The sequence below is a fragment of the Gavia stellata genome, chromosome 5, assembly GCF_030936135.1.
Source record: "Gavia stellata isolate bGavSte3 chromosome 5, bGavSte3.hap2, whole genome shotgun sequence".
In the NCBI taxonomy this organism is placed as follows: domain Eukaryota; kingdom Metazoa; phylum Chordata; class Aves; order Gaviiformes; family Gaviidae; genus Gavia; species Gavia stellata.
The window spans coordinates 708,584-735,651 of NC_082598.1; the positions used below are offsets into that span (position 1 = coordinate 708,584).

At 65.8% G+C, this 27,068-nt stretch overlaps 1 protein-coding gene across 1 annotated transcript; it reads left to right on the top strand.

Annotated features, from left to right (window-relative positions):
* Positions 1 to 958: 958 nt before the first annotated feature.
* On the top strand, positions 959 to 26,746 carry ATP6V1B1 (ATPase H+ transporting V1 subunit B1). The gene is given in 16 exon segments (XM_059817847.1): positions 959 to 1,049; positions 13,323 to 13,378; positions 15,875 to 15,910; positions 15,912 to 15,974; positions 17,456 to 17,519; positions 17,522 to 17,548; positions 19,581 to 19,658; positions 20,041 to 20,180; positions 21,101 to 21,217; positions 21,363 to 21,460; positions 23,375 to 23,498; positions 24,266 to 24,416; positions 24,941 to 25,023; positions 25,228 to 25,332; positions 25,913 to 26,042; positions 26,580 to 26,746. Coding segments are annotated over 16 exon segments (1,530 nt in total).
* The last annotated feature ends 322 nt before the right edge of the window (positions 26,747 to 27,068 follow it).

Sequence of the window (27,068 nt, forward strand, 5' to 3'; positions counted from 1 at the left end):
TTTTCCCAATCCCCATCCCTATCCCTATCCCTATCCCTATCCCTATCCCTATCCCAACCCTACCCCAATCCCAACTCTATCCCCATCCCTATCCCTATCCCAACCCTATCCCTATCCCTGTCCCTATCCCAACTCTATCCCTATCCCTATCCCTATCCCTATCCCTATCCCTATCCCTATCCCTATCCCAACCCTATCCCTATCCCTATCCCTATCCCCATCCCTATCCCTATCCCTATCCCTATCCCAATCCAATCCCATCCCTATCCCTATCCTATCCCTATCCCTATCCCTATCCCCATCCCTATCCCATCCCTATCCCCATCCCTATCCCCATCCCTACCCCTATCCCAATCCCCATCCCTACCCCTACCCCTACCCCTATCCCTACCCCTACCCCTACCCCTACCCCTATCCCTATCCCTACCCCTACCCCTATCCCTATCCCTACCCCTACCCCTACCCCTATCCCTATCCCTACCCCTACCCCTATCCCTATCCCTATCCCATCCCTACCCCTATCCCAATCCCCATCCCTATCCCTATCCCTATCCCTAACCCTATCCCTATCCCTATCCCTATCCCTATCCCAATCCCATCCCTATCCCAATCCCATCCCTACCCCTATCCCATCCCTACCCCTATCCCATCCCTATCCCCACCCCTATCCCCACCCGTACCCCCACCCCTCCCATTACCTTTAGCCCCCCCCTTCCGCCCCCCCCGCCCATACCCCCGGCCCGGGAGGGGGCGGCTCCGCCGCTCCCTCGCGCTGTTTACAGCCAACACGGGGCTGCGGCCGCTGCGGCGCTGCGGGCGGGGCGGCCCCGACGGGCCGGGACCGCCCGGGGCCGGGGCGGGGGTACAAAGCCCGGGGCGCTGCCGCCCGCCCCCAGCCCCGGCCCCGGTCCCGGCCCCGGTCCCGGCCCCGGTCCCGGCCCCGGCCCCGGTCCCGGCCATGGCCGCCCCGACGGTGCCGGCGGCCCTGCCCGCCGCCCGGGAGCACGGCCTGGCCCTCACCCGCGACTACAGCGGCAGCCCCCGGCTGAGTGAGTGCGGGGGGCGCGGGGGGGCGGCACGGCTCCCTCTGCCTGCGGGGCGGGGGGCGCGGTGGTACGGGGGGGCAGGGACGGGGGGGTGCCACTGGGACAGGCAGGGACAGGGGGGGTGCCACTGGGACAGGCAGGGGTGGCAGGGATGGGGGGGTGCCACTGGGACAGGCAGGGACAGGGGGGTGGCACTGGGACAGGCAGGGAGGGCAGGGACAAGGGGGTGACACAGGCAGGCAGGGACAGGGGGGTGGCACTGGGGCCGGCAGGGACAGGGGGGTGGCACTGGGGCCAGCAGGGACGGGGGGGTGCCACTGGGACAGGCAGGGGTGGCAGGGATGGGGGGGTGCCACTGGGACAGGCAGGGCTGGCAGGGACGGGGGGGTGCCACTGGGGCTGGCAGGGAGGGCGGGGACAAGGGGGTGACATAGGCAGGCAGGGACAGGGGGGTGGCACTGGGGCCGGTAGGGACAGGGGGGTGGCAGTGGGGCTGGCAGGGACAGGGGAGTGACACTGGAACAGGCAGGGACCTGGGTTTGGGTGGCACTGGGGCAGGCAGGGATGGGCGGGTGGCACTGGGGCTGGCAGGGACAGGGGAGTGACACTGGGACAGGCAGGGCTGGCAGGGACGGGGGGGTGCCACTGGGGCTGGCAGGGAGGGCAGGGACAAGGGGATGACACAGGCAGGCAGGGACAGGGGGGTGCCACTGGGGCCGGTAGGGACAGGGGGGTGCCACTGGGGCTGGCAGGGACAGGGGAGTGACACTGGAACAGGCAGGGACCTGGGCTTGGGTGGCACTGGGGCAGGCAGGGACGGGCGGGTGGCACTGGGGCTGGCAAGGACAGGGTGACAGTGGGGCAGGCAGGGATGTGTGGGTGACACTGGGGCCGGCAGGGACAGGGGAGTGACACTGGGACAGGCAGGGGTGGCAGGGACGGGTGGGTGACGCTAGGGCAGGCAGGGACAGTGGGTGGCACTGGGGCCGGTAGGGACAGGGGGGTGGCACTGGGGCAGGCAGTGCTGGCAGGGACGGGCGGGTGGCACTGGGGCAGGCAGGCAGTGTAGGGACAGAGGGGTGTCACTGGGGCAGGCAGGGAGGGCAGGGATGGGTGGGTGACACTGGGGCCAGCAGGGACAGGGGGGTGGCACTGGGGCAGGCAGGGAGGGTACGGGGAAGCGGTGGGTGGCACTGGGGCAGGCAGGGAAGCGGTGGGTGGCTCTGGGGCAGGCAGGGAGGGCAGGGACAGGGGGGTGGCACTGGGGCCGGCAGGGACAGGGGGGTGGCACTGGGGCAGGCAGGGACAGGGTGGTGACACTAGGGCAGGAAGGGACAGGGGGGTGGCACTGGGGCAGGCAGGGATCCGGTTCTGGGTGTCCCTCCATCCCTCCGTGCCCCTGCTTGCAGGCAGGGGTCCTGCCTTCACCGCCGAGACCCTTGGAGGGAGCTCAGGGGCCGTGCGGGTCCCTCGGGAGGGCACGGGGACTGTCACGGGGCTGGGGGTCCGTCACCCCCCCTCCTGGGGGCTGCAGCTACAGGGGAAGGTGTCACGGCCCCCCCAAGCGCCGTGGGGTGCACGCTGGGCTGCGGCCGGTCCCGCAGCCGTGCTGGGGTGCACCGGGTGCCCCTCCAGGTGCCAGAGCCCCTACTGACCCACCGCGGGGGGGGGCAAATAGGGTCGACAGCCTTGTGACATGGAAGGGGGGGACCACCCACCCGTGTTCCTTCTCCGAGCCTTCTCCGGGTGTCCACCTCCCCAGCGTCACCCTCTCCCCGGCCCCGAAACGGTGCGGTGCTCCTGTGCAGGCGCGGGCCCTGCCGAGGTGTCCCTGGGGTCAGCCATGGCGGGTGGGGAGCTGGGGGTGCACCCGGGCGGGGACCCCCGGCTGCTTCCCGGGGGGCCGGGGAGGTGTTTGCCGAGTGCGGTATTTCCCGCAGCCTCTCCCAGCACACCGGTGTGCTGGAGCCTGTGAGGATGGCTGCGTCCGTCGAGGGGGTGTCTGTCTGTCCGTACTGCCAGGGCAGCATGCTGCGCCGTGTGGGTCTCCCCTGCGCTGCACCCATGGGTGCTGGCCGCTCTGTCCGCCCCTGCGCACCCTGCTCTCAGCAGCTCATGGGACCTCCGGGCAGCACCGGGCTGCCGGCTCAACGCTGGCACCCTCAGCCCCCCACCCTGGGCTGCACCCCCATCCCACCCCGACCGTGGGGAGCCTGGCATCACGCCAGCCCCACATCTGGGGGGTGGGCTGTGACCCGCCCCCCCAGCACCCCGTCCCTGAGCACGGCACGCTCAGGCATCAAGGACGTTTGCTGTGACCTTTGTGACTTCGCTCCCGGGTCAGGACGGCTGGAGGGAGCTTTGCCGTCACCTCCCTCGTCCCAAGCCGGGTGGCTCCGGGCTGGCACGGTCCCGGCTGCACCCTCCCGGCGCGGCTGAGCGCAGCCGGCTCTGCCCGGCCACCCACCAGTGTTTGCTGTCAACACGGAGCAGGGAGCAGCCACCCATGGGTGACTTCTCCCCGCCTCGCGCTGGGCGAGAGCCAGCCCTTGGCCGCAGGAGGGGCACGGGGTGGCGGGGGGGGCCGCAGGGAGCCAAGGCTGTTTCTCGTCGCGTTAGAGGCAAGTCCTACCCTCTCCGCGGGCTCCCTGGCCGGATCCTGCAGGCACAGGCTCTCACTGGCGTCACCGCTCCTTTGTGCACCCATGGGAGACGGTTTGCTGGGAGAGCAGCCGCCCCGTTGCCTGCCCGGAGGGTCCCGGCCGGGAGCGGTGCCCCCAGAGCAGCCCCCAAAGAGTCTCTCCGCTGTGGCACAGCCTCTCTGCCCCAGCCGGGAGGGGACGGGGCGGGGGCCGAGGGCTGGCACGGTGGGCCCCAGCTGGCACCCGTGGGGTGGTGGGTCGTCCTCTCCGGGCGCAGCGTGTGGCCGAGCTCCCACGGGGTCTCCGTGGGCTTTCCCCTCCCTGGAGCTCAGCCGGATCCGGCCGTCCTGGCACGCGGCTCCTGCGCTCTTCCTGGCTTTTCAAGGAAAAACCACCCATTTTCACGTTTCGTCCTGCCTGCCGTGGCCACAGCCAAGTACTTTTGTTTTAGAGCAAGCCGTGTTTTGCCCCCACCGCCCCGCATCGCTTGGCTCCAGGAGCTGCACGGGCAGTGCCGCCTTTGCCAGCCTGGCTCTGCCAAGCCAAACCCCCAGCAGCCACATCCAGGCTGGGACAAAGTCCTGCCCTGGGTGTCCTGTCACCATCTTACGTCGGAGAGAGGTGGGAGAGGTGTGTGTGAGGAGCACAGGACTGTTACAAGCTGATGCTCCGCAGCCCTGCGTGCCGGGGGGAGCTGGAGGGGTGGGAGAGGTGGGTCCCGGAGCGGGAGGGAGCCCTTGGGACTGCCCGGAGAATGTGCTGCGCCGTGAAGGCGAGGGCGGGAGCCGGGAGGGGGGACCCTGGCAATGTGGGAGAGCTGGGGGGTGTACCTGGGGGTGACGTTTGGAGGGGTCTGGGGGAGGTATATGGAGACCCCCCCCCAGCACGGGGGAAGAGGCAGCGCGGGGCTGAGGGCAGTGAGCTTCTGGATGGTGCCACGCCACGTGGGCGCAGCGTGGCAGGTCTGGGTGGGACGCGTGTCTGCGCGCCGTGGGTACTGTCCGGATGCTGCGCCACGTGGGCGCAGCGTGGCAGGTCTGGGTGGGACGCGTGTCTGCGCGCCGTGGGTACTGTCCGGATGCTGCGCCACGTGGGCGCAGCGTGGCAGGTCTGGGTGGGACGCGTGTCTGCGCGCCGTGGGTATTGCCCGGGTGCCATGCCACGTGGGCGCAGCGTGGCAGGTCTGGGTGGGATGCGTGTCTGCGCGCCGTGGGTACTGTCTGGATGCTGTGCCACGTGGGCGCAGCGTGGCAGGTCTGGGTGGGACGCGTGTCTTCACACCGTGGGTATTGCCCGCACTGCCCCTGCACCAGGGAGGTCTCTGGTGTGTGCCACCACCCCGCGTGCCCCACGGCGATGCCACAGCCTCTCCCCAGCCCCACGGCTGGGTGCCCAGCTGCGCGGGGTGCCTGGGGTCCCGGCAGCGTGGGGTCCCAGCGTGGCGCCGGGCACAGGAGCAGCTACACGATCCCCAGCTACAGCCCAGCACCCCGACCCCAGCCCAGCACCTGGAGCGGGGGGAAGCCGGGGGCCGAGCAGGGCCGTGGGCAGGCAGGGCGGGCTGGCAGGAGCAGGCAGAGCGCTGCCGGCACCGCTCTGCTGGGGCCGGCTCTCCTGAGAGGCCGGAGAGGTATTAGCAGCTGCTTCCCAGCGCTGCAAATCCATTAGCACAAGCGAGTGGAAGAAGCACTTATCACCTCCCGGCCTTTGGCTTGACCCATCTTTACGAAAAACAACCCAGCGAGCAATGCCGCTTCCCGCACGTGGGCTCGGGGCTGCTGCCGCACGTGGGCTTGGCGGCTGCTGGCGCAGAGTGGGGTGCCCCACGCCCTGCCCCACAGCCCAGCACGGCCCCACGGCGTGCTTTATTTAAACTCAGCCAGCGCAGCCTGGGAGCGGCTCAAGGGCTGGGCTGCGCGGGGATGGATGGGAGGGCGGGTGGATGGACGGATGGACAGAGAAAGCAGGCGATCGCCGTCAGCAAGCCCAGTGACACAACGGCTGTGCCGCGTGATGGCGGTCCGGGCAGGGGATTTTGGTGGGACACGTCTCAGCTTCCCCTCCGCCGTGTCCCGACCAGCCCCGTGACGCTCGGCTCCTGCCGGGACTCTGCGCTGGGCGCGGGCACGGTGCCAGCGCTGGGCTGGCCCCAGGCAGGGGACGGTGCCTTTGGGAGCTGTGGCCGGTGGGGTTTGGGACCTGGCATTGCCCGCTGGGAACGCGGGAAGCAGGAGGAGAGGAACCAGGGAGATCCCCCATCCCTGGGCACCCCGACACGTCTCTCCTCGGGGGCTGCTGCTGGGCAGGAGCTGGGTGCTGCGCCTCGCGGGGCCGCGTCGGGCTGTGCCCTCAGCTCGGGTCCCCCCAGCCTCCACGTGGGAGCCGTGGGGTGCTCAGGGAGGAGCGAGGGGCTCGTGGGGCTCAGCGCCGAGCCGCAGGCCTGGTCTCTTTGGTTTATCTGCCCTAAATATTCCCTGCCTCGCCCGGCAACTTCAATTCAGTTTCAGACCTGAGGTTGCTCGCCGGGGCTGCGACCCTGAGTCACAGCTCGGTGGAGGAGCCCAAATTTAGCTCCCCGAGAGCCTTGCGGAGGGTTCCCGGGAGCCCCGTCGGCTGTGGCAGAGCCCGGGGCTGCACGGCGGGGACCGGGGAGCGAGGGGATGGCGGCATCACGGAGGGGCACCGTGCAGGGGACGTAGCCTGGCCCCGCAGGTGGAGGAGCCGGCGGGAGTGCGAGACCCTTATGCCCGTTTCCGAAGTGAAATTGGATTTTTTTGTGTATATACACACACGGGGCGCCCGTCCCTCGGCAGAGAGAGGTCGCTGGGGATGGAGAGCTTGCTGCTGCCACGGCCCCTTTCCCATCTCATGACTAACCGGCTCTGCCGGCACCTCGGCCCCTCCCTGGTGCTGCCGCCGTGGCATCCCGGTGCTGGAGACGGGAGGGTCGTGGATGACCTGGAGAAGACGTCGGGAGCCCCTTGCCCTCTGCGATGGAGCTGCCAGACCGCTCGGAAGCAGAGCTGGGCTGACGTCCTTGGCGTGACTATAGGAGATGGCGGCCGCCATGGGTTCGGGGGGGGCTGCGAAGGCGCTGGCGGGTTCCTGGGGGCTGCAGCCACTGCATGCCCGCATCCTGCCGCTGGCCGAGCCCGGGCAGGCCGGTTGCGTCCGCTCCCCGTGCTCCGGCCCTGGGTTGCGGGAGCCGTCCATCCTCCCACCCCAGCGGCAGCACCCCCAGGCCATCTCGCCGCGGTGGGATCCGGTGGGATCCTCTACCCCACACGGCGTGGCAGGATCCCCCAGCCCCGCTCTCCATCGCTTCTCCTTTCCCCGCGGGGCCGTCTCGCCCCCCTCAGCCCAGCTGCCGCCTGCATCGCCCGCCCGGGGCCGGGGTCCGGCAGCCCCTCTCCTCGCCGCCCGCCCCCCACCTCCCTGTTTTGTCTGACAAAATGCAGCAGCAAGCCAGCGGTTTTATTATTTATTTTTTTTTTCCCCTTGGGTTGGCTTGTTTGGTTCACGCTCGGCTGGTCCTGCCATTCTTTGCCTTTCCTCACATGACGTGCAGGTGTGTATGGGAACCCTCGGCCGCCGGGCCCTAATTAGTGGCATAGAGTGTGACCCCCCGCCGCGCCTTTCACCGCCTGGGACGGGCCGGTGGGTTTGACAGCGCGGCACAAAGTGACACATGGCACAATGGGCAGGTTGCGGAGGGGGAAAGCGGTCACTTAGGGACTGTCGGAAAAATCCCAGGACAGCCCCGGGCTGCCGCGCTCGCATCCCGGTGCAGGATGAGGCCGCCGGGCCATGCTGGCTCTTGGGGTGGCTCGGCTCTATATGTCCGGGTGGATCCTGCCGCGCCCGGAGGATGGGTCGCCACCACGGCTCCGGTGCCGGGGACGGGCAGGGATGAGTGGGATTTTGAGCTCAAAGTCGCCGTTGGGGCCGGATTCACGCCCTGTCCCGGGAGCTGGGCTCTGGCACCTTGAGCATCAACCTGGCCCAGCAGTTTGGTTAAAAACTAGACTTGCGGGTGATGAAACGGCAAGCGGCACCCAGGGGGGATGCAGGATGCATCCAGCCCGGTCCGGAGCAGCCCACAGCCGCCCTGCACCTTGTGCTCAGTGCGCCCAGAGCCCTCTGCCCCACGGGGTGTCCGCTGCCCATCGCCGTGGGGTGCCGGGCGTGGGGCAGCGCAGTGGGACCCCCACCCCGCGCCTGCCAGGTGTGAGCTGGGGGACACCAGAGACCCATCCCGGTGCTGCAGGGTGGCTCAGGACCGGCTCCGGACCTGCTGAGCCGCCTGGGCTGGAGCGGGGAGGTTTTTGGGATTTTGGGGATATTCATGAGTCCCGTTTCCTATCCTTGCTCCGGCCGGGTTCCCCTTCGGGCTGCTCCCTCCCGTGCTTCAGCCCACGCGTGGGGCTGAAGAAGGCAGAGGGTGTCGGAGGCTCCGACGGCTGCGTGCAAACCCCACGTCTGTAATTTGGGGTAGGGGGTGTGCAATGCCCCTCGGGCGGAGAGCGGGGATGAGCATCACTCGCTGCACGCCCCATCCTAGAGGCCAAGGTGACCGTCACCGGGCAGGCGACAAATTTGTCCAAAATCAGCCTCGATCGCTTCCGCCGAGAAGGTAACACCCTCGGCAGGTTTTCACCCCATGGCTGGGGCCAGAGGAGAATGGGGCCGGGGGCTGCATCCATCCCCTCGCCGCGGCGGACGGCAGGTCCTGGGACCACCGGCCTCACCTTCCGGAGGTCGGGAGCGAGCCCCCGGCACACTTTGGAGCAGAGCCCTACGGCAGCGATGCCCGGGCAGGGGCAGGGGGCTGGGGAGGGCAGGGCGGGTGAGCGGGAGCAATTAGCGGCGGGTGTATCGGGTCGGGTCCTCTTTGTCACCGGGGGCCCTTTCCCCCCCCTCCGGCCGCCGCGGTGGTTAGTAGTGCGTGAGTGTCAGGGCTAACGGAGATTGCATCTGACAGGAGCTGTGAATTTGGGGCTGGGGGTGTGGAAAGGCCAGGTTGAAAGACTTTTCTTTTCTCTTGGCCCCTCTCCCCCTGCCTCCCGTGCCCCCCCCCCGGCTCCCCGGCCGTGCCCCCCGGCAGCCTCCCGGCCCGGCCGGCCGCCGCAGCCCACCCACCCCGCCGCTTGTTCATAACAGCTCAACGTCTTAATTATCTGAATTAGTGCTTTCCGGTGGCAGGGGCTCCCCCTCCTCTGCCCTGTCCCTCTCCTCCTCCTCCTCGGTCCCCCCATCCCCGCACCCATTTGGTGGGCTCTCACTTGGCGTTACTGTCGTGATTTCCTCCTCTATCGCGATAGAGCCCTTTGCACCGCAGAGATGGGCGCGGGCTGGGGCGTTGGAGCAATGTGGCAAGCGACGGCTCCGGCTCTGGCGCTGGCTTTGGGGCAGGGTTTGGGGTTTGGGGCAGGCAGGGGCTGGGGGGAGAAGCCCCGGGGCTGCCCCCTTTCCGAAGCCGGGAGCTGCGGGTTCCTTTGTAGAAAATGAGACATTTTTGCAGAAAATTCCCTTGCGCGAGATTAATGTTTTCAGGACATTTTCATGACCGTGTCGGTTGGGGCGTTGCTTTGCTTCGGCGCGGGAAGGAAAGCCGAGCCCGAAGGGGTCCCCCAGGATGGCTGGCGAGGCGGAGCCCCGGTGAGAGTTTTGTGAGGGGCTTTTCCGTGGAAATGGTGAAGAACAGGGAATACTGGAGCAACACCCCCCCCCCCCTTCATTTCTCCATGACCCAAGTCTGGCTGTCCGTCCATCCATCTATCCATCCATCTGTCCTCTGGAGGCCCAATCCCAAAAAGCCTTTTTTCCCTGGGAAGGTGGCCGAGCGCCGCGGCTGCGGACCCTCCATCCCTGGAGATCTTCAAACGCCCCGGACGGGGCCCTGGGGGCAGCTCCAGGTGACCCTGCTCGAGCAGGGCTCCGACCAGATCATCTCCAGAGGTCCCTGCCCACCTCCGCCATGCCGTGACTCCGAGAGCAAGCCCGGATCGTTGTCACTGGAGTTGGAGGTGACGCTGCAGGGCTGGGTGGCCCAGCCCAGAGCCTGGGCTTACGTTGCTCCCTCTGTGCTGGGGACGCGGGAGGTGTTGCCACCACCCCACAACCTGTCCCCGAAGCAAAGTCATGGTGGGGGAGGAAGGGGGTCCGGTGACAGCGGAGGGCAGCTCCTTTGGACACAGAGCGGTGTGGTCAGCGAGGAGCGTGTGGGAAAGCCGGCGCTGAGACCCGGCGCTGCCGGGGACCTCTTCCGTGAGTCTGGGCTGGGGAGCCTTCCCTGCCTCAGTTTCCCCATGAGGAAATGAGAGGAATAGCACTGCCCTCCCCGAGTGATGGCTGGAGGGCTAATATATGTGTGTATATATGTTATTTAAAGATAGGTGGATGGATGCAGAACTGGATGAATGGATGCATGGAAGGATGGGAGGATGGATGGATGGATGGATGGATGGATGCAGAGCTGGATGAATGGGTGCATGGAAAGATAGATGGATGGATGGATGGATGGATAGATGCAGAGCTGGATGAATGGGTACATGGAAGGATGGGAAGATGGATGGATGGATGGATAGATGCAGAGCTGGATGAATGGATGCATGGAAGGATGGAAAGATGACTGGATGAATGGATGGATGGATGGATAGATGCAGAGCTGGATGAATGGGTGCATGGAAAGATAGATGGATGGATGGATGGATGGATAGATGCAGAGCTGGATGGATGGGTACATGGAAGGATGGGAAGATGGATGGATGGATGGATAGATGCAGAGCTGGATGAATGGATGCATGGAAGGACGGGAAGATGAATGGATGGATGGATGGATGGGCACAGAGCTTGGCTGATCATCCCATGTCACAGCCACAGGGCACCAAGCAATGCTGCCAGAGGGTCCGACGCCCTCGGTGGGAGAAGACATCCCGGTGCGGTAGGAGGGAATCCAGGAGGATCCCGAGGGGGCTGGCAGCCATCGAGGTTGGGCCAGAGACCACCGTGCTCGGGGGAGAGGGACGAGCCCTGTGGCCCTGTCCCACGTGGGTGGCTCCCCAACAGCTGGGGCTGCGGCGGAGGCGCGGGGAGAGAAGAAAAGAGCCCAACAAAACCTCCTGGGGGAAGGGAAGCAGGCAAAGCGGCAGCGGCGGATATTTGTGAAGGAGTTGGAAGGGGAAATAAAAGGCAGAATGGTCACTTTGGGAATAAAGGAGACAAAAGGCGGGGAGTTTGGCGGCAGAGAGCCGGCTCCCGGCGTGCCAGCCCCCCAGGCTGCTGAATGGGCGACCAGCAGGAACTGGGTGTAATTGGGTAATGGGGAGAAGGCTAATTGCAAAAATGGCAGGAATTACCGGCACCGCCAACGTCTGCGCTGGGGCACAGGCCAGGCGAGGGAAGGGGGACGCTGGCGGCCCGGTTGTGCCGTGGGGGGTGACCCCGTGCTGGGCTGTGGGGTGGCCAGGGATGGGCGCTCCCCGACACGGGATGCGGCCAGTGAGGGGCAAATGGGACCCGTCCCCCAGAAGTGAAGTTCCCGGGGCTGGTCGGGCTGGGCTGCCGAGCACGCATGCGGGGCCGGCTCCTACACCCGCCGGGCTGCGCCGGCGCAGGCATCACCAGAAGGGCGGCAGGGATGCTGCGGCACAGGGACCCGCATCCCGCTGCCGCGGCGTGGACCACCCATCCCCGCAGCCGGTGGGACGGAGGCCGCCGGCTCGCCAGCTGGCCCGGCCTCTCCAATCCTATTAGGATCATGAGTAAATCAGAGAACCCGGTGTGAGGAGAGAGGGCAGAGGGATGAAAGGGCCCGGCAGGGTCAGCAAAGCCAGGCCCTGCCATGGCAGGCGTTACGGTGTTTGACACATCGGTAAAATGATCAAGGAGCGGCTTCGAGCCGAATCAGTTCCCCAGCACCTGCACTCGCCTGGGAAGCTGCTCCCAATCCTGGCTCTCCTCGGGGACCTGCCTCCTCTCGCTGGGCTCCTGCACAGGTTCATCCCCGTTTGTCATCCCTGTGCTTGACATCCCAGGTGCCTCCCTGCCCCGCGGTTATCCCCAGGGTCTTCGTAGTCGCTTCGGAGAAATCACATCCCCAGCACCCTCATTTCCTTGCCGGAATGCAGCGCCGTGCGAGTCCCCGGCGCCCTGAGGTCTCATCCCAAACCGCGGGGTCCCAGGCCAGCACCCCATAGCAGCTGGGCAGTGCAGGACCAGGCTGGGTGCTCGGACCTCGCCTTGGTGGCCCCGAAAGCTCGTCCTCCTGCTCGGCAGCATCCAGCTGGAGTTGTGCATCCTGGGGTCTCCCCTGGGGATGAGGGGTGACCTCCGGGCCGCTGCGGTGCAGGGGCAGCTCTGCTGATGTGCTGAAGGCAGAAGGGCAGTGGGGGATGACAGGGCTGTGCCCATCGCGCGGCGCCTGGGCTGCTGTCTCTGCCCGTGGCCGTGGTTTTCGGAGGCTGAGTGGTCTGGAACAGCGGGGCTGGGACGGTGGAGGATCTGCTGGAGGGAAGGAGGCAGAGGCTGGCGTGGAGGACGGGGAAGAGCCTGGTGCGATGGGGACACCCTGCTCAAAGGGAGCCGGGATCTGCAGGAGCTACCGGAGCAGCCGACTGGTCACCGGGCTGCGGTGCCACCTCGCTTGGGCAGCCGTGCCACCGGGATGGGGTTGCCCAAGGCTGGGGAGCAATCCTGGTGCTGCTCGGGGTGTGGGGGGGGGTGAGCCAGGGAAGCTGGGGGACAGCGGGGACATTGCTCGTCCTGGCTCTGAAAACTGCTGGTTGTGGTGGCAACTCTGGTTGTGGCATCCCAGCCAGCATATGGGGGCACCTCGGGAAGGCAAAGCGTCCCCCGGGCTGGTCACCGGGCACGGCAGCAGGAAGCCACCATGGAGCAGAGCCATGCCAGGCGCTGGGGGGGGGACAGGGACCTAATCCTGCCCCAGTTGCACTGCAGGCAGCGTTTGGTGGGGGACGGTGGCGGGGGGGTGCGAACCGGTGTCCTTCGCGTTCTGGGTGGGGACGAGGGAGGCACCAGGGTCTCCCCGTTGAGGAGGGGGGTCCCGCGGTGGGAGAAGAGGGGTGGTGACGGCCCGTTTTTGGATGGAAACAGCCCCCCACATCTGCGCTGCCCGAGCTCCTCTCTGCCTGGGCAGGATGTGGCTCTTGCCACTTGTTAATACATTTTTTTCCACAAAAGGGTTTTTTATTTTTATTTTTTTTTTAGCAAAATCCTGGTGTAACGAAAAACTGTGCTTGGAAAGGGAAAATATTGACTTGCGGAAAGGCTTTCAGTTTGCTGGCCGGGGCGGGCTGCCGCTGCGGGCTTTAAACGTCCTTCCGTTCTGCACGTTTCTTTCTGCTTAAACGTTTTATATGAACTGAAATGAAACTAGTTTAGTAAAAGCGACGTCTCCGGCAGGATGGAGGTTCTGGGTCTCCAGTTCAGCAGCCGCCAGCCGCTTGGCCCCTAGCTAGGATAAGGAATGGGATAGCAGGAATGGGGTGGGACAGATCCTGCCCTGCCGAGGCTGCGGCCCCCCGGCGCCCGCGGTTTTGGGGGTGGCGATGCCGGGAGCGGGGTGGGAGCATCCCTGGCTCCAGGGGCTGACGGCGTGTGCTTTCCTCCCCAGCCTACAAGACGGTGTGCGGGGTCAACGGGCCGCTGGTGGTGCTGGACAACGTGAAGGTAGGACCCCGTCTGCCGGCGGGTGCCGAGGGGACCCCTCGACGGTGTCACTTTGGGCTGTGCGGGGACCACTGTGCTGTCCCTGCCCGGCTCTGGCTGCCAGCCCCGCTCCCAGACGGGGAGGCTGCAATGGGGGAGCATGTCCCCTGTCCCCTGTCCCCTGGGCTGTCCCCTCCTCTCCGGGGTCCTTCAGCCGGTCCCGAGCTCCCTCCTCTGGACACGCCGGCAGCAGAGCCCGTGTGCCAGCCCGCACACACGTGTGGGTCTGCAAGTGGACGTGCTTGCGTGTGCACAGGCGTGGGGACGTGTGTGAGCGTAGGGGTGGCTGTGGGTGGGCTCTGCCTGGCGCCTGCGGGCACCCTGCGCCCGCCCCGTGTCCCCTGCACCCAGGCACCCGCTGTCCCCCGGCCCCTGTGCCCCTGCCCACCCTGCCCAAGCTTCTGGCCCCCATCCACTGTGCCCTGTGCCCCTGCCCGAGCTCCGGCTCCTGTCCCCTGTCCCCTGTGCCATGCCTGAGCTCCGGCCCCTGTCCCCTGTCCCCTGTCCCCTGTGCCCCTGCCTGAGCTCTCGTTACTGTCCCCCATCCCCTGTGCCCCTGCCTGAGCTCTGGCTCCTGTCCCCTGTCCCCTGTCTGAGCTCCAGCTCCTGTCCCCTGTCCCCTGTCCCCCTGCCTGAGCTCTGGCTCCTGTCCCCTGTGCCCTATGCCATGCCCGAGCTCCGGCTCCTGTTCTCTGTCCCCTGTGCCCCTGCCTGAGCTCTGGTTACTGTCCCCCATCCCCTGTGCCCCCTGCCTGAGCGCCGGCTCCTGTCCCCCGTCCCCTGCCTGAGCTCCAGCTCCTGTCCCCTGTCCCCCTGTGCCATGCCCAAGGTCCAGCTCCTGTCCCCTGTCTCCTGTGCCATGCCTGAGCTCCGGCTCCTGTCCTCTGTCCCGTCCCCTGTGCCCCTGCCTGAGCTCTGGTTACTGTCCCCTGTCCCCCTGCCCAAGCCTTGGCTCCTGTCCCCCGTCCCCTGTGCCATGCCTGAGCTCCGGCTCCTGTTCTCTGTCCCCTGTGCCCCTGCCCAAGGTCCGGCTCCTGTCCCCTGTCCCCTGTGCCCCTGCCCGAGCTCCAGCTCCTGTCCTCTGTCATCCCCTGTCCCCTATGCCCCTACCCCTTCTCGGCTCCATCCGAGAGCCTGGTCTGAGCGAGACCACGTCACGAATCCCAGCTCAGCCCCAGCACCGGGTGGCACCTTGGTGGCACCCTGCCTGTCCCTGCTCCCAGAGCAGGGGATGGGTTCACTTGGGGTGGGCACTGGGTCTGTCAGCATCCCCCGCGTGGGCCAGCTGGCCAGGACCCCTCCGAGGGGCTTTGTTGGCCGGTGGCACGTTTCTATGGCCCCTTTCACGCCCAGCCCGGCAGGATGGAAATTAATAAGCTCAATTAAAGAGCCAGACCGTGGCGGGTGTTTCCTTCGCTTTGTTGTCCTTTATGCAAAGGTTTTTACAGAAGAATTAAAGTCCAAAGTTCACAGCAATGGAGCCAGCTCCAGGGGCTGGGAGCGAGGAGGAGGAGGAGATGGAAGGGAGCGCAGAGCGTGCTGGGCAGGCACACTCATGGAGCAAACCCCCTTGGACATTGTCCCCAGAGCAGGACGTGTCCCTCAGCCAAGGGGCTGCAGAGCAGTCCCCCTCCATCCGCTCCAGGGGTCCCAGCTGGGTGGGGGGCCGGGGAGGTCGGTCGGTGTCCCTGGGGGGGGGCTGTGGCCCTTGCCCCCTGCGGGTGCTGGGTCCCGCTCGCCCCTCTGGCCGATGCGAGGTGGTGACAGCGCGATCCCTGACTTAACCTTTCACAGCTCAGGGGGGATTACTGGGGATCCCGTGGCTCCCTGGGGTCCCGAGCAGCGTGGCCAGCCCAGGCTTCTCTGTCCCGCAGCGTCTGGCAATGGGGGGGGTCCCCGAAGGGGTCCCCGAGGGATGCCATCAGCTCCGGGGGGGGTTTATCCAGGGCTGTGGATGCACTTTGGCAGGCTCTCCGAGACACTGCTTTATGCAGATGATGGGTCTGTCTGCTTTTGGTAGGGAAAGGGGTTTGAATTTGCTAGTTATCAGGCTCTGGGGAGCCCGCTGTGTCTGAGAGCACCCTTGGAGGAATGGGGCCACCATGCAAGTTGGGGAAACTGAGGCACAGAGCGGTGCCACAGCCTGGAGCACCCTCTGGGATGGGGCAGGGGCAGGCAGCGCCTTCCCCCCGATGCCTCGTCCTGCCTGGGCTGGCAGTTCTGCCTGCGCCTGCCTGGCGTGGCGGGTGCTGCCTGTTGGCATCAGCTGCTGAATGCCCGCCACTGCGGTGTTCGGCGGCTGCAGGAAGCACGGACCCCCCAACCACAGGAGGGGAAACTGAGGCAGCACTGGCGGATGGGCCTGTGCAGGCAGGGCTGGCGGGCAGGGGCTGTAAGGAGCAGTCTGGGGAGGGGGAGAGGAGCCCCCCCCATCTCACCCTGACCCTGTCCCTACAGTTCGCCCAGTACGCCGAGATCGTGAACTTCATGCTACCCCAACGGCACCAGCCGCAGCGGGCAGGTCCTGGAGGTGATGGGCTCCAAAGCCATCGTCCAGGTGAGCCCAGCGTGACGGGGATGCGGTGGGATGTGGGATGTGCGGGCGCTGCATGGCCTGGGGCTCTGTCCCGGGGCTCTGTCCCCCTCCAGCGGTGGCTGTGGCAGCGGGCAGGGTCCTGCCGGGCTCTTGTCCCAGCTCTCCCAGGCTGCAGGACGGGTGTCCTGGGATGGGCAGTGTCCTGCGGTGCGGCTCCTCGTTGGCCCACGGCCCTTCGGCTGGAGCACGGGGAGCTGTGCCGGGGCTGGTGGTGTGGCACTGGCAGGGATGGAGCTGGTACCCGTGCCAGCCCTCACGCCAGCAGCTCAGGGCAGGAGCATCTGGGTGCCAAAGTCAAAATGATGACATCTGCACAGCTTCAGCAAGATGCAGGGGCCAGACGTGGGCACGACCCCCGTGCTGGGGCTCCATCCTGCTGTGCCCGTCCTCCTCTCGCGCCCCTGTCCCCCGCTGGGGAGAGCCCGGCTGGGTGATGCCGCAGCATCCCTGGGACCCCCCATCCCTCATCCCCACATCCTCCCTGCTGACCTCCCTGGGCCGTCCCCCCGCTCCATCCCAGCAGGAAAACTTAGGACCCTCTCGCCATCACCCTACGTCCACCATCCCTCTGTGGGGCCGGGACCGGGGTTCAAGCAGCGGGTTCCCGGGGTGCCCGGAGTGGACAAGCTGCCCCCCAAACCACGGCAGCCAAGCAGTGGGGTTTCACTGCGAGCACCGGGGCTGTTTGGGGCTGTCCTACCCAATTAGCCCCCTCTTGCCTGGGTCCCCCCCTAATCAGCCAGCCCAGGACTCGGGGTGACTGCACAGCCAACCTGGCCGGGTTCTGGCTGGTGAGCCGCCAAACCTCGCTCCTCTAATGCCGCCCGGACCTCTGCAGCGCCCTTTTAATCCTATTAGGGAGTCAGCCTCGGGAGGAAAAAAATGGGGAAAAAAAGGGGGAAAAAAAGGGGGAAAAAAAAAAAAGAGCCTTTTGCAGAAGCAGCTTTGTCAGGGGCCGACCTGGACGCACCTGCACGCACCCGGGTGCTGCCACCGTCACCCGCCCTCGTGCCTGCCGGCATCCCCGCCAGCCGGGTGCTCCCGGCTTTTCCCAAGCCGGCCCCTTCTCCCAGGGGCCGCACGGCTCTAATTAAAGCAGCGATCTGGAGGTTAATTAATACAAACGGTGTCAAGTATTATACCGATCAAAATGCCTTTGGTTTCCCTGCCCTCCCCAAGGCCATTCTGCTGCGCTCATTGCATTAAGGAGAGTGTGGTCCCCCCTCCCCTGCTCCCCCCCCCCAAACCAAAGCCCCTCAGAAGGGAGTTTTCTTAACCCTGGGGTTTCTCCACCTCTTTTATCACCTCTCCCTGATGGGTTTTTTGGGTGAGTGTGGATCACATCACCTCCCCGCAGAGAGCCCCCCCCCGCCCAGCCCTCTGCGCCCCGCTAATCCCCACTAATTGCCACCCACCCGCTTCTTGCCCCGGGGTCTTCGCAGGTGTTTGAAGGAACATCTGGGATCGACGCCAAGAAGACCTCCTGCGAGTTTACCGGCGACATCCTCCGACCCCGGTTTCTGAGGACATGCTGGGTAAGCCCAGCCCGCTGTTGAGCCCTGACACATCTCAGTGCACAGATGATGGGGTAACCCAGGTGCAGGCAGTTTGGGGGTGTTGGGGTCTTGGGGTTTAGCACTGCTGCTGCCCAGGGGCTGAGCACATCCCTGGCCAGGGTCTCCAGTCCTGGGAGAGTCACATCCAGCGTGGAAAGATGGTGACGGCCACCCTCGTACAGGGCTAGAATGTCCCCTTGGGCCCACTCTGCCCAGTTATCCCGGGAGAAAAACCTTGGGCTGGACTGGGAGATGGTTTCCCGGGTGAGGCCAGGCAGACTCCAGCCCGTGGTCGTGCCGTTAGCACTCTTGTTACCGTGACTTTAGGAAACTAAGAAGCTGGGGGCTGCCCAGCATCTTCACCATCCGTGCTGAGCCATGGCCAGGGCGTGAGGACGCATGGGGGGGACCGGCCGTGCCACGGGGACACCCGCCTGGGCAGAGCTGGGTGCTGGCAGACCCCCATGGCCCCCAGCAGCCACCCCTGGCGCTGTTAAAGCTCAGTCCTGGCACCCTTGCCACCCCCCCCAGCCACGTTAGATGCTCCTGAGGGTCCTACAGCCCCCAAAGCAGCCCCGGGGGCTCGCGGGGGTCGCAGCCGGTGACGGCAGTCGCTCGGGGTCCCGGTGGAGGGACCTTGGCTGACGCACGGTTATCGCTCCCCGGTCGGGGGCCGAGTGTCTCCTGCAATCTCCTTCCCGTCTCTGCCGGCAGCGTGAAACCCGGCCGGAGCCCTGCCTGCAAAGGGCAGCGGTAAAGGGCAGCCTGGCTGGGAGCGGGCAGGTGTCGAGCGCGGTACGGCAGCGGGCGGTGATGGCCGGACAGGCCCCGGCTCCCCGGCAGCGGGGAGGGAGCCCCCCGCTCCTTTCCCAGGTGGGGTCCCCCTGTCCCCATGCAGGGTCTGGGCACGAGTCCCCCGGGAGGGGACAGGGGCAGGGCAGGGGTGCGCAGAGTCCATCCCGGGCTGTCCCCGCTGTCCCCCAAGCCTCCCTGCCCTTTCCTCCCCCCGCAAACTGGGCCGGGGTCCCCCAGGAACTGGGCTGCATCGCCCCCTTCCCTCCCCTCCGCCGCTCTTTGTGCCGCAGCGCTGAATTAAGCGGCTGCGCGCCGGCGAGACGAGGGTGCCCAGCGAGCGCCAAGGTTACTGACCTTTCATGCTCCGTGCTCCCGCGCCCCGGCCGCGCCGTCAGCTTGATCCGCTCTGACATCGGCGATGCTTCCCGGCCCCCGTCGGGGACCAGAAGAAAGTCCCATAGGGGCAGCAGCGGCACGGGGGGGGGGTACCGGGGGGCTGGCGGGGCTGGCACGCTGGCTTCGCCGCTATCGATCCCGCGGCTTGGAGCCGGTCGATGAGGCTGAGCGTGAACAGCGATGCAGAAGCTCTCTGGGAGCTGGTATGGGGGGGGTCTTGGTGTCACCCCACCTACACAGGAGCTGGGGACCCCAAGGGGGAGGTGATGGTGGGTGGCTCGGGGGTTCTCTGGGGACCTGGCCCGTGTGCTGGCATCTTCCTACCTTGGGGGCTGTGGTGTCACCCAGCCCTCGGGTGCCACGCTCCTTGCCCGCCCCATGCAGTGACATGGGGACGCCTCATCCCCCGGCACGGGGGGCTGTGGGTGCCTACAGCCACCCTGGGTGCAAAGTCCTCTGCTCCTCAGCCGCGGACTCCCGTCCCCTGTGGGACATCCCCGGCAGCTGGGATGTCCCATGCCACCCATGGGTGCTCTCCGTTTCCCGGGTTTCCCCACGGCCGGGGTGTACTCCTGAGGAAGCCGTTGCCCCCGGGTGCCCCCGCACGCCGTGGGGGGCTCGCAGGCAAACCCCAGCAGCGGTGCAGACCTTGGGTCTCAGAAGCGCTGCTGCCTGTCCCTGGGCTGCCTGCACCCGCGCAGGGGACCGGGAGCAGGATGGAAACCCTGCCCCACGGCCACGGGCCGGGCAGCTGCCTGCTCGCGTGGCTCTGCGCCAGGCTGGTTCCTTCGGCCGGTGACGAGCGGCTCTCTTCTTGCAGGTCGGGTCTTCAACGGCTCTGCCAAACCCATCGACAGCGGTCCCCCGGTGATGGCTGAGGACTTCCTGGACATTAACGGTGACACCTCTGGGCACAGTGTTGGCTTTGCCGGCTCCTTTTAGCAGCCGCGGGCGATGCCGGAGGGTCTTGGGGATAGCCCGGCATCCGGGGATAACGCCGTAGCCTGATGGCCAGAGCGGCCCCGCGGTGCTGCCCCACCCCAGCTCCCCGGGGGGGGGTCCATCCATCAGCATTGGGGTGCCCTGGGTGGGGGTACGGGTGCAGGGGTGGTGCCTGGTGAGCCCATCCCACCCCAGGGCTGGTGCGGAGTGGCTGCGCTGGTCCGAGAGCGTGCTTCTTCCATAGCTCCGGAAGCTCATGTCTCATTTTTATCACCAACGGGGGCAATTCCTCCATTTTGGGGTGTCTGGAGGGGACCTCATTCCCTTTCCTGCTCCAGGCCAGCCCATCAACCCCCACGGCCGCATCTACCCCGAGGAGATGATCCAGACTGGGATCTCGCCCATCGACGTGATGAACAGCATCGCCCGGGGCCAGAAGATCCCCATCTTCTCCGCTGCTGGCCTCCCCCACAACGAGGTGGGTCCCCGCGGGGCACTGAGCCCCTGGCACAGCCCCGGCAGCAGGAGGAGGAGGAGGAGGAGGAGGAGGAGGATGGAGGAGGCAGCACAGGGAGGGGTTAGGAGGGCTGGAGCCTGTCTCCTGCATCCCTCCTCCTCTCCCCGCTGTGCTCTGGCTCCCTGCTCGGCTCTGCGTACCGTGGTGGGCCAGACCCACTTTTTGGGGTGTCTGTTGTGTTCCCTGACCGCCCCTCCACCCCCAGCCACACAGGGTGACGGGCTAGTGCACGCAGAAGGGAAGCTCTCATTGCCTCGTGCCTCAGTTTCCCCATCTGCACAGCGAGGGGGTAAAACAAACCCCCCCACACCAAGAGCTGCACTGAGGCGGGGGGAGAGGTGATCTGGGCTGATGTGGGGTGCCTGAGCCTCTGGGGTGGGGAGCCGCAGATCACCCCGTGGTCCCGTGAGTGCGGTCGTGCCGGGCGCTGGAAATACCAGCCTGATCCACGGGCACACCAGCGCGGTGGATGGGCAGCGCCGCCCTGGCCCCCCCCGGCACAGACAGTGATGCGATGGGACGGAAAACCCGCCCTGACAGATCGGGAGTGACAGAGGAGGGTGACCACGGTCAAGTCGGGGCCGGGCACGACGGGCGCTTGTGCTACGGCGAGGGGGCACGGCTGGCTGGAGGGGGGGAGACCCCGCTCCCCCCAACCGGTGGGGCCGGGTACCCCGCTGCGGGCTGGGTGGGCAGCTGGGGGTGCTGGTGCCCTTCCTGGGATGCTCTCTCCTTTGCTGGTTGCTGTTCATCCTATCTCCATCCCCGTCATCCCCTGCCCCTTGCTGCTGTGGGGGCCCTATCCTGGCCACAGCCCCCCTGGGAGGGATTTGCCGCCGGCGGTGGCCCGGTGCTGCCCGCCTGTCCCTGTCCCGCTGCAGATCGCCGCGCAGATCTGCCGACAGGCCGGCCTGGTGAAGAAGTCCAAAGACGTGGTGGACTATCACGAGGACAACTTTGCCATCGATGGGACAGCCCAGCCGACCTCGGCAAAGCCTGTGGGTGGGGAGCCCAAACTGCACAGGGCATGTAGGCAGCCTTGCTGCCGCCTCCCTGCACCGCCTCGTCCCTCGCCTGCCTCAGTTTCCCCATGAATGAAGCTGCTCCGCTCCTGCTGACTGGCCTCTCCTCCCACGTGGGCAGGTGAACATGGAGACGGCCCGCTTCTTCAAGTCGGACTTCGAAGAGAACGGCTCCATGGAGAACGTCTGCCTCTTCCTCAACCTGGCCAATGACCCCACGTGAGTCAGCCCCATGGCTCCGGCACCCGGGTTTCCTCACCCTTCTCCTCCTCCTCCTCCTCCTTCTCCTCCTCCTCCTCCTTCTTTCTCCTCCTCCTCCTCCTTTCTCCTCCTCCTTCTCCTTCCTTCTCCTCCTTGTTTCTCCTTCTCCTTCCTTCTCCTTCTCCTTCTCCTTCTCCTTCTTCTCCTTCTCCTTCTCCTTCTCCTTCTCCTTCTCCTTCTTCTCCTCCTTCTCCTCCTTCTCCAATTCTCCTTCTCCTTCTCCTTCCTTCTCCTTCTCCTTCTCCTTCTCCTTCTCCTTCTTTCTCCTTCTCCTTCTCCTTCTCCTTCTCCTTCTCCTTCTCCTTCTCCTTCTCCTCCTTCTTTCTCCTTCTCCTTCTTTCTCCTTCTCCTTCTCCTTCCTCCTTCTCCTCCTTCTCCTTCTCCTTCTCCTTCTCCTTCTCCTTCTCCTTCTCCTTCTCCTTCTCCTTCTCCTTCCTTCTCCTTCTCCTCCTTCTCCTTCTCCTTCTCCTTCTCCTTCTCCTTCTCCTTCTCCTTCTCCTTCTCCTTCTCCTTCTCCTTCTCCTTCTCCTTCTCCTTCTTTCTCCTTCTCCTCCTTCTCCAATTCTCCTTCTCCTTCTCCTTCTCCTTCTCCTTCTCCTTCTTTCTCCTTCTCCTTCTCCTTCTCCTCCTTCTTTCTCCTTCTCCTTCTTTCTCCTTCTCCTTCTCCTTCTCCTTCTCCTTCCTTCTCCTTCTCCTTCTTCTTCTCCTCCTTCTCCTTCTCCTTCTCCTTCTCCTTCTCCTTCTCCTTCTCCTTCTCCTTCTCCTTCTCCTTCTCCTTCTCCTTCTCCTTCTCCTTCTCCTCCTTCTTTCTCCTTCTCCTTCTTTCTCCTTCTCCTTCTCCTTCCTTCTCCACCTTCTCCTTCTCATCCTCCTCCTCCTTCTCCTTCTCCTTCTTCTCCTTCTCCTTCTCCTTCTCCTTCTCCTTCTCCTTCTCCTTCTCCTTCTCCTTCTTCTTTCTCCTTCTCCTTCTCCTCCTTCTCCTTCTTCTTTCTCCTTCTCCTTCTTTCTCCTTCTCCTTCTCCTTCTCCTTCTCCTTCTCCTTCTCCTTCTCCTTCTCCTTCTCCTTCTCCTTCTCCTTCTCCTTCTCCTTCTCCTTCTTCTTCTCCTTTTCCTTCTCCTTCTCCTTCTCCTTCTCCTTCTCCTTCTCCTTCTCCTTCTCCTTCTCCTTCTTTCTCCTTCTCCTTCTCCTCCTTCTCCTTCTTCTTTCTCCTTCTCCTTCTCCTTCTTTCTCCTTCTCCTTCTCCTTCTCCTTCTCCTTCTCCTTCTCCTTCTCCTTCTCCTTCTCCTTCTCCTTCTCCTTCTCCTTCTCCTCCTTCTCCTTCTCCTTCTCCTTCTCCTTCTCCTTCTCCTTCTCCTTCTCCTTTCTCCTCTGCCCCCGTTGAGGACCTGATCCAGCTCGGGTGGATCGAGGCACAGGGGCTGGTGCTGGGTGTGACTGGGGGTCATTGGGGTCCTGCCGTGCGTGGGAACCCCCAAGGCTGTGGGTCCCTCTGCTCCCCAGGGGCCAGCCCTGCCCTAGGTATAAGAGGGGGGCTGCAGAAGCAGGACCCTCCCCCCCATCCTGCAGGGTGCTGAGTCCCTCAGGTTCCTCCGTGTGCCCTCCTGGCACCCCCCAAACCTGCCCCGGTGCTGGGATGGGGAGCAACCTCCAGTGTGGTTCAGTGAGGGGCACTTTGGGGGTGCAGCAGGGGACGTGCAGGCTGGGCTCTGCCAGGCACGAGACTAGGGGAACCCCCCGTTGTCGAGACTTGGGGAGCCCCCTGGTCAGGGCTGGGGGACCCCCCTTGGCAGGGCTGGGGAATCACCCTTGGCGAGATTGGGGGGGCCCCTCCCTTGATGGGGCTGGGGGTGCCCACCCCGTACCCCTCGCAGGATCGAGCGGATCATAACCCCCCGCCTGGCCCTGACCACCGCCGAGTTCCTCGCCTACCAGTGCGAGAAGCACGTGCTGGTGATCCTGACGGACATGAGCTCCTACGCCGAGGCCCTGCGGGAGGTCAGCGCGTGTCCCCCAGGATCTGCCCCGGTCCCCTCTGTCCTCCCCGTGTGGAGGGGGATGAGGGCTGCCCTGTTGGGGTACCTGGGGTGCCCAGGATGCCTGGGGTTCCCAGGGTGCTTGGGGTGTTTGGGATGCCTGGGGTGTTTGGGATGCCTGGGGTGCTGGGGGTGCTCGGGGTGCTCGGGGTGCCCAGGATACTTGGGGTACTTGGGATGCCTGGGGTGCTTGGGGTGCTCAGGGTGCTGGGGGTGCTTGGGGTGCCCAGGATACTTGGGGTACTTGGGATGCCTGGGGTGCTCAGGGTGCCCAGGGTGCTGGGGGTGCTTGGGGTGCCCAGGATACTTGGGGTACTTGGGATGCCTGGGGTGCTCAGGGTGCCGGGGGTGCTTGGGGTGCCCAGGATACTTGGGGTACTTGGGATGCCTGGGGTGCTCAGGGTGCCGGGGGTGCTTGGGGTGCCCAGGATACTTGGGGTACTTGGGATGCCTGGGGTGCTCAGGGTGCCCAGGGTGCTGGGGGTGCTCAGGGTGCCCAGGATACTCGGGGTACTTGGGATGCCTGGGGTGCTGGTGGTGCTGGGGATGCCTGGGGTGCTCAGGGTGCTCAGGGTGCCGGGGGTGCTTGGGGTGCCCAGGATACTCGGGGTACTTGGGATGCCTGGGGTGCTCGGAGTGCTCAGGGTGCCCAGGGTGCTGGGGGTGCTAAGGGTGCTTGGGGTGCTTGAGCCCCCTCCAGCACTACCGCCAGCCCCCCCCATCCCGCAGGTCTCAGCAGCCAGGGAGGAGGTGCCCGGCCGCCGCGGCTTCCCCGGCTACATGTACACCGATCTGGCCACCATCTACGAGCGGGCCGGGCGCGTGGAGGGCAGGAACGGTTCCATCACGCAGATCCCCATCCTGACCATGCCCAACGACGGTCAGTGGCCCTGGGGGACACGGGGGTCCCCACGGGGCTTGTGGTGCCACCGCTGTGCCCGCGCCGGGGAACCACAGGGCTGGGAAATGCCAAATTGTTTTGTTTTCACAAGTTTTGGGGGAGCTCGTGGGATCCATCGAGGTAGCGAAGCTTGTTGGGGTGCTTTAGGGTTATTTTCCCCCCCATGTTGTCCCTCTGGGCCCCCCCAGCCGGAGCAGAGTGCTGGGTTTGGGCACTGTACTTCAGCCAAAGGATGTGGTTGGGGGGGGACTCAGAACTGGGGTGCCTGGGGGTGCGTGCGGGTGTGCTCACGGGTGTGTGCACACATGGGCAAGTCTAAAACAGGCAGTTCTCTGCCTGGTGATGGGGGGAACCAGCTCTTGCTCACAACCGCAGCCTGGCGCAGCTTCCCCGGGGCCGTGCTGCTCCGGTCCCCCCCCCGGCATGGGGCACGGCCATGTCCCGGGCCCGGCCGAGCAGCTTGACCGACTTTTGGGGCTCACACCACCCTGCATTTCCCCCAGACATCACCCACCCCATCCCCGACCTGACAGGCTTCATCACCGAGGGGCAGATCTACGTCGACCGGCAGCTCCACAACAGGCAGGTTCGTTCCCATACCCCTTCCCGGCTCCGTGCCGTGGGGATGGATCCGGCACCACCGTGCCCGCTGCATCACGTTGGGCTGGAAACCAACCGAGAGCACTAGGGTGGGGGATGCTGAGGGCAGGGGGTGCCCAGCGTGGGGGTGACAGTCCCCTTGGGGCTGGCAGCGGGCGAACGCGGCGGGGGGGTCCCTCTCGCCCTGCAGATCTACCCCCCCATCAACGTGCTGCCCTCCCTCTCCCGCCTGATGAAGTCGGCCATCGGGGAGGGCATGACGAGGAAGGACCACGGCGATGTCTCCAACCAGCTGGTAAGGGCTCGCCGGGACGGGGGGACGTGGGGAGGGGGATCATTTGTCCCTTCAGAGCCCTCCTCCCCCTGCTCGGGGCTGAGATCTTGCTGCCCTTGGCCATGACGGACTCGAGCCATTATTTTTGGCACCTCCTCGACGTGAGGGGGAGTTGGGATAAGGGGGTGGGATGCTTTGCCCTGGGAAGTGGGAAGTCCAGGGGATGCAAAGCCCCAAAGCGGGGGCAGAGCCGTAGCTTCTCCTGCTGCAAGAGTCCCAGGCTGACAGCAAGCAGGATTTTTTCCATGCAACGTGTATTATTGTATATAACATAATTATATATAATTGTGGATGCTGCAGAGACCAGAGGGCTTTGAAAAGTGCCCGGTCACACAGGCCCGGGCATGCAGACCCCGCTCGGGCTGTCCCCGAGGCACAGGGTGACACAACCGGGCAGCGAACGGCCGGGCGAAGGCTGGCGTTGCCCTGAGCCGCTCCCAAAACCGGGCAGGGGGAACCTGCGCTGCTGCCCCTGCTCTGCCTGCCCGGTGGGTTGCACGGAGCGTCCGTCTGTCCTGACGGCCGCCCGTCCATCCCGCAGTACGCCTGCTACGCCATCGGGAAGGACGTGCAGGCGATGAAGGCGGTGGTGGGGGAAGAGGCGCTCTCGCCCGATGATCTGCTCTACCTGGAGTTCCTGCAGAAGTTCGAGAAGCAGTTCATCACCCAGGGTAAGGCGGGCGGCTGGACCCCAGACCCCAGCCCCGGAGCCGGACCCCAGCCCCGGAGCCGGACCCTTGCCTCGGAGCCAGACCCCAGCCCCAGAGCCAGACCCCAGCCCTGGAGCCGGACCCCAGCCCCAGAGCCGGACCCCAGCCCCGGAGCCAGACCCCAGCCCCAGAGCCGGACCCCAGCCCCGGAGCCGGACCCTTGCCCCAGAGCCGGACCCCAGCCCCAGAGCCTGACCCCAGCCCCAGAGCCAGACCCCAGCCCCAGAGCCGGACCCCAGCCCCGGAGCCAGACCCCAGCCCCAGAGCCGGACCCCAGCCCCAGCCCCGGACCCTTGCCCCGGAGCCTGACCCCAGCCCCGGAGCTGGACCCCAGCCCTGGAGCCAGACCCCAGCCCCGGAGCCGGACCCTTGCCCCGGAGCCGGACCCCTGCCCCAGAGCCGGACCCCAGCCCAGGAGCCAGGAGCGGGTTTTGGGGCTGGACCGGACCCCCATCATCTCCCCGCTCCTCCACCTCCCTTGCCTGCATCTCTTCCCAGGTCCCTACGAGAACCGGAGCATCTTCGAGTCCCTGGACATCGGCTGGCAGCTGCTGCGCATCTTCCCCAAGCAGCTGCTGAAGCGCATTCCCGAGAGCATCCTGGCCGAGTACTACCCACGCGAGGCCAAGGCGCTGGGCCAGGGGACAGCCAGCACGCTCCTCTAACCCTCCCCGAGCTCTGAGCTGAGATGGTCAGCTTTGGGGAGCAGCCTTGCCTCCCCCAAACCTCTATGGGCCATCCAGAGGTGCCTGCGGTGGGGCTGGCTGGGGTTAGCTGCCAGGAGGGTGCCGAGGGCTGCGGGTCCTCGGCACCACCGTCCCAAAGCAGTGAGAAACCTCTTCTTGCTCAATAAAACCAGCGTGGTCACCAAAACCCCACTGTGCTCTTGCCCTTTCCACCGTGGCCGGTTCCTTCCCACCCTGGGTCCGTTCCCATCCTCCTGCCCGCACCGGAGCAGCACTCCCTGCCCAGCCCAGGCCGGCTGCC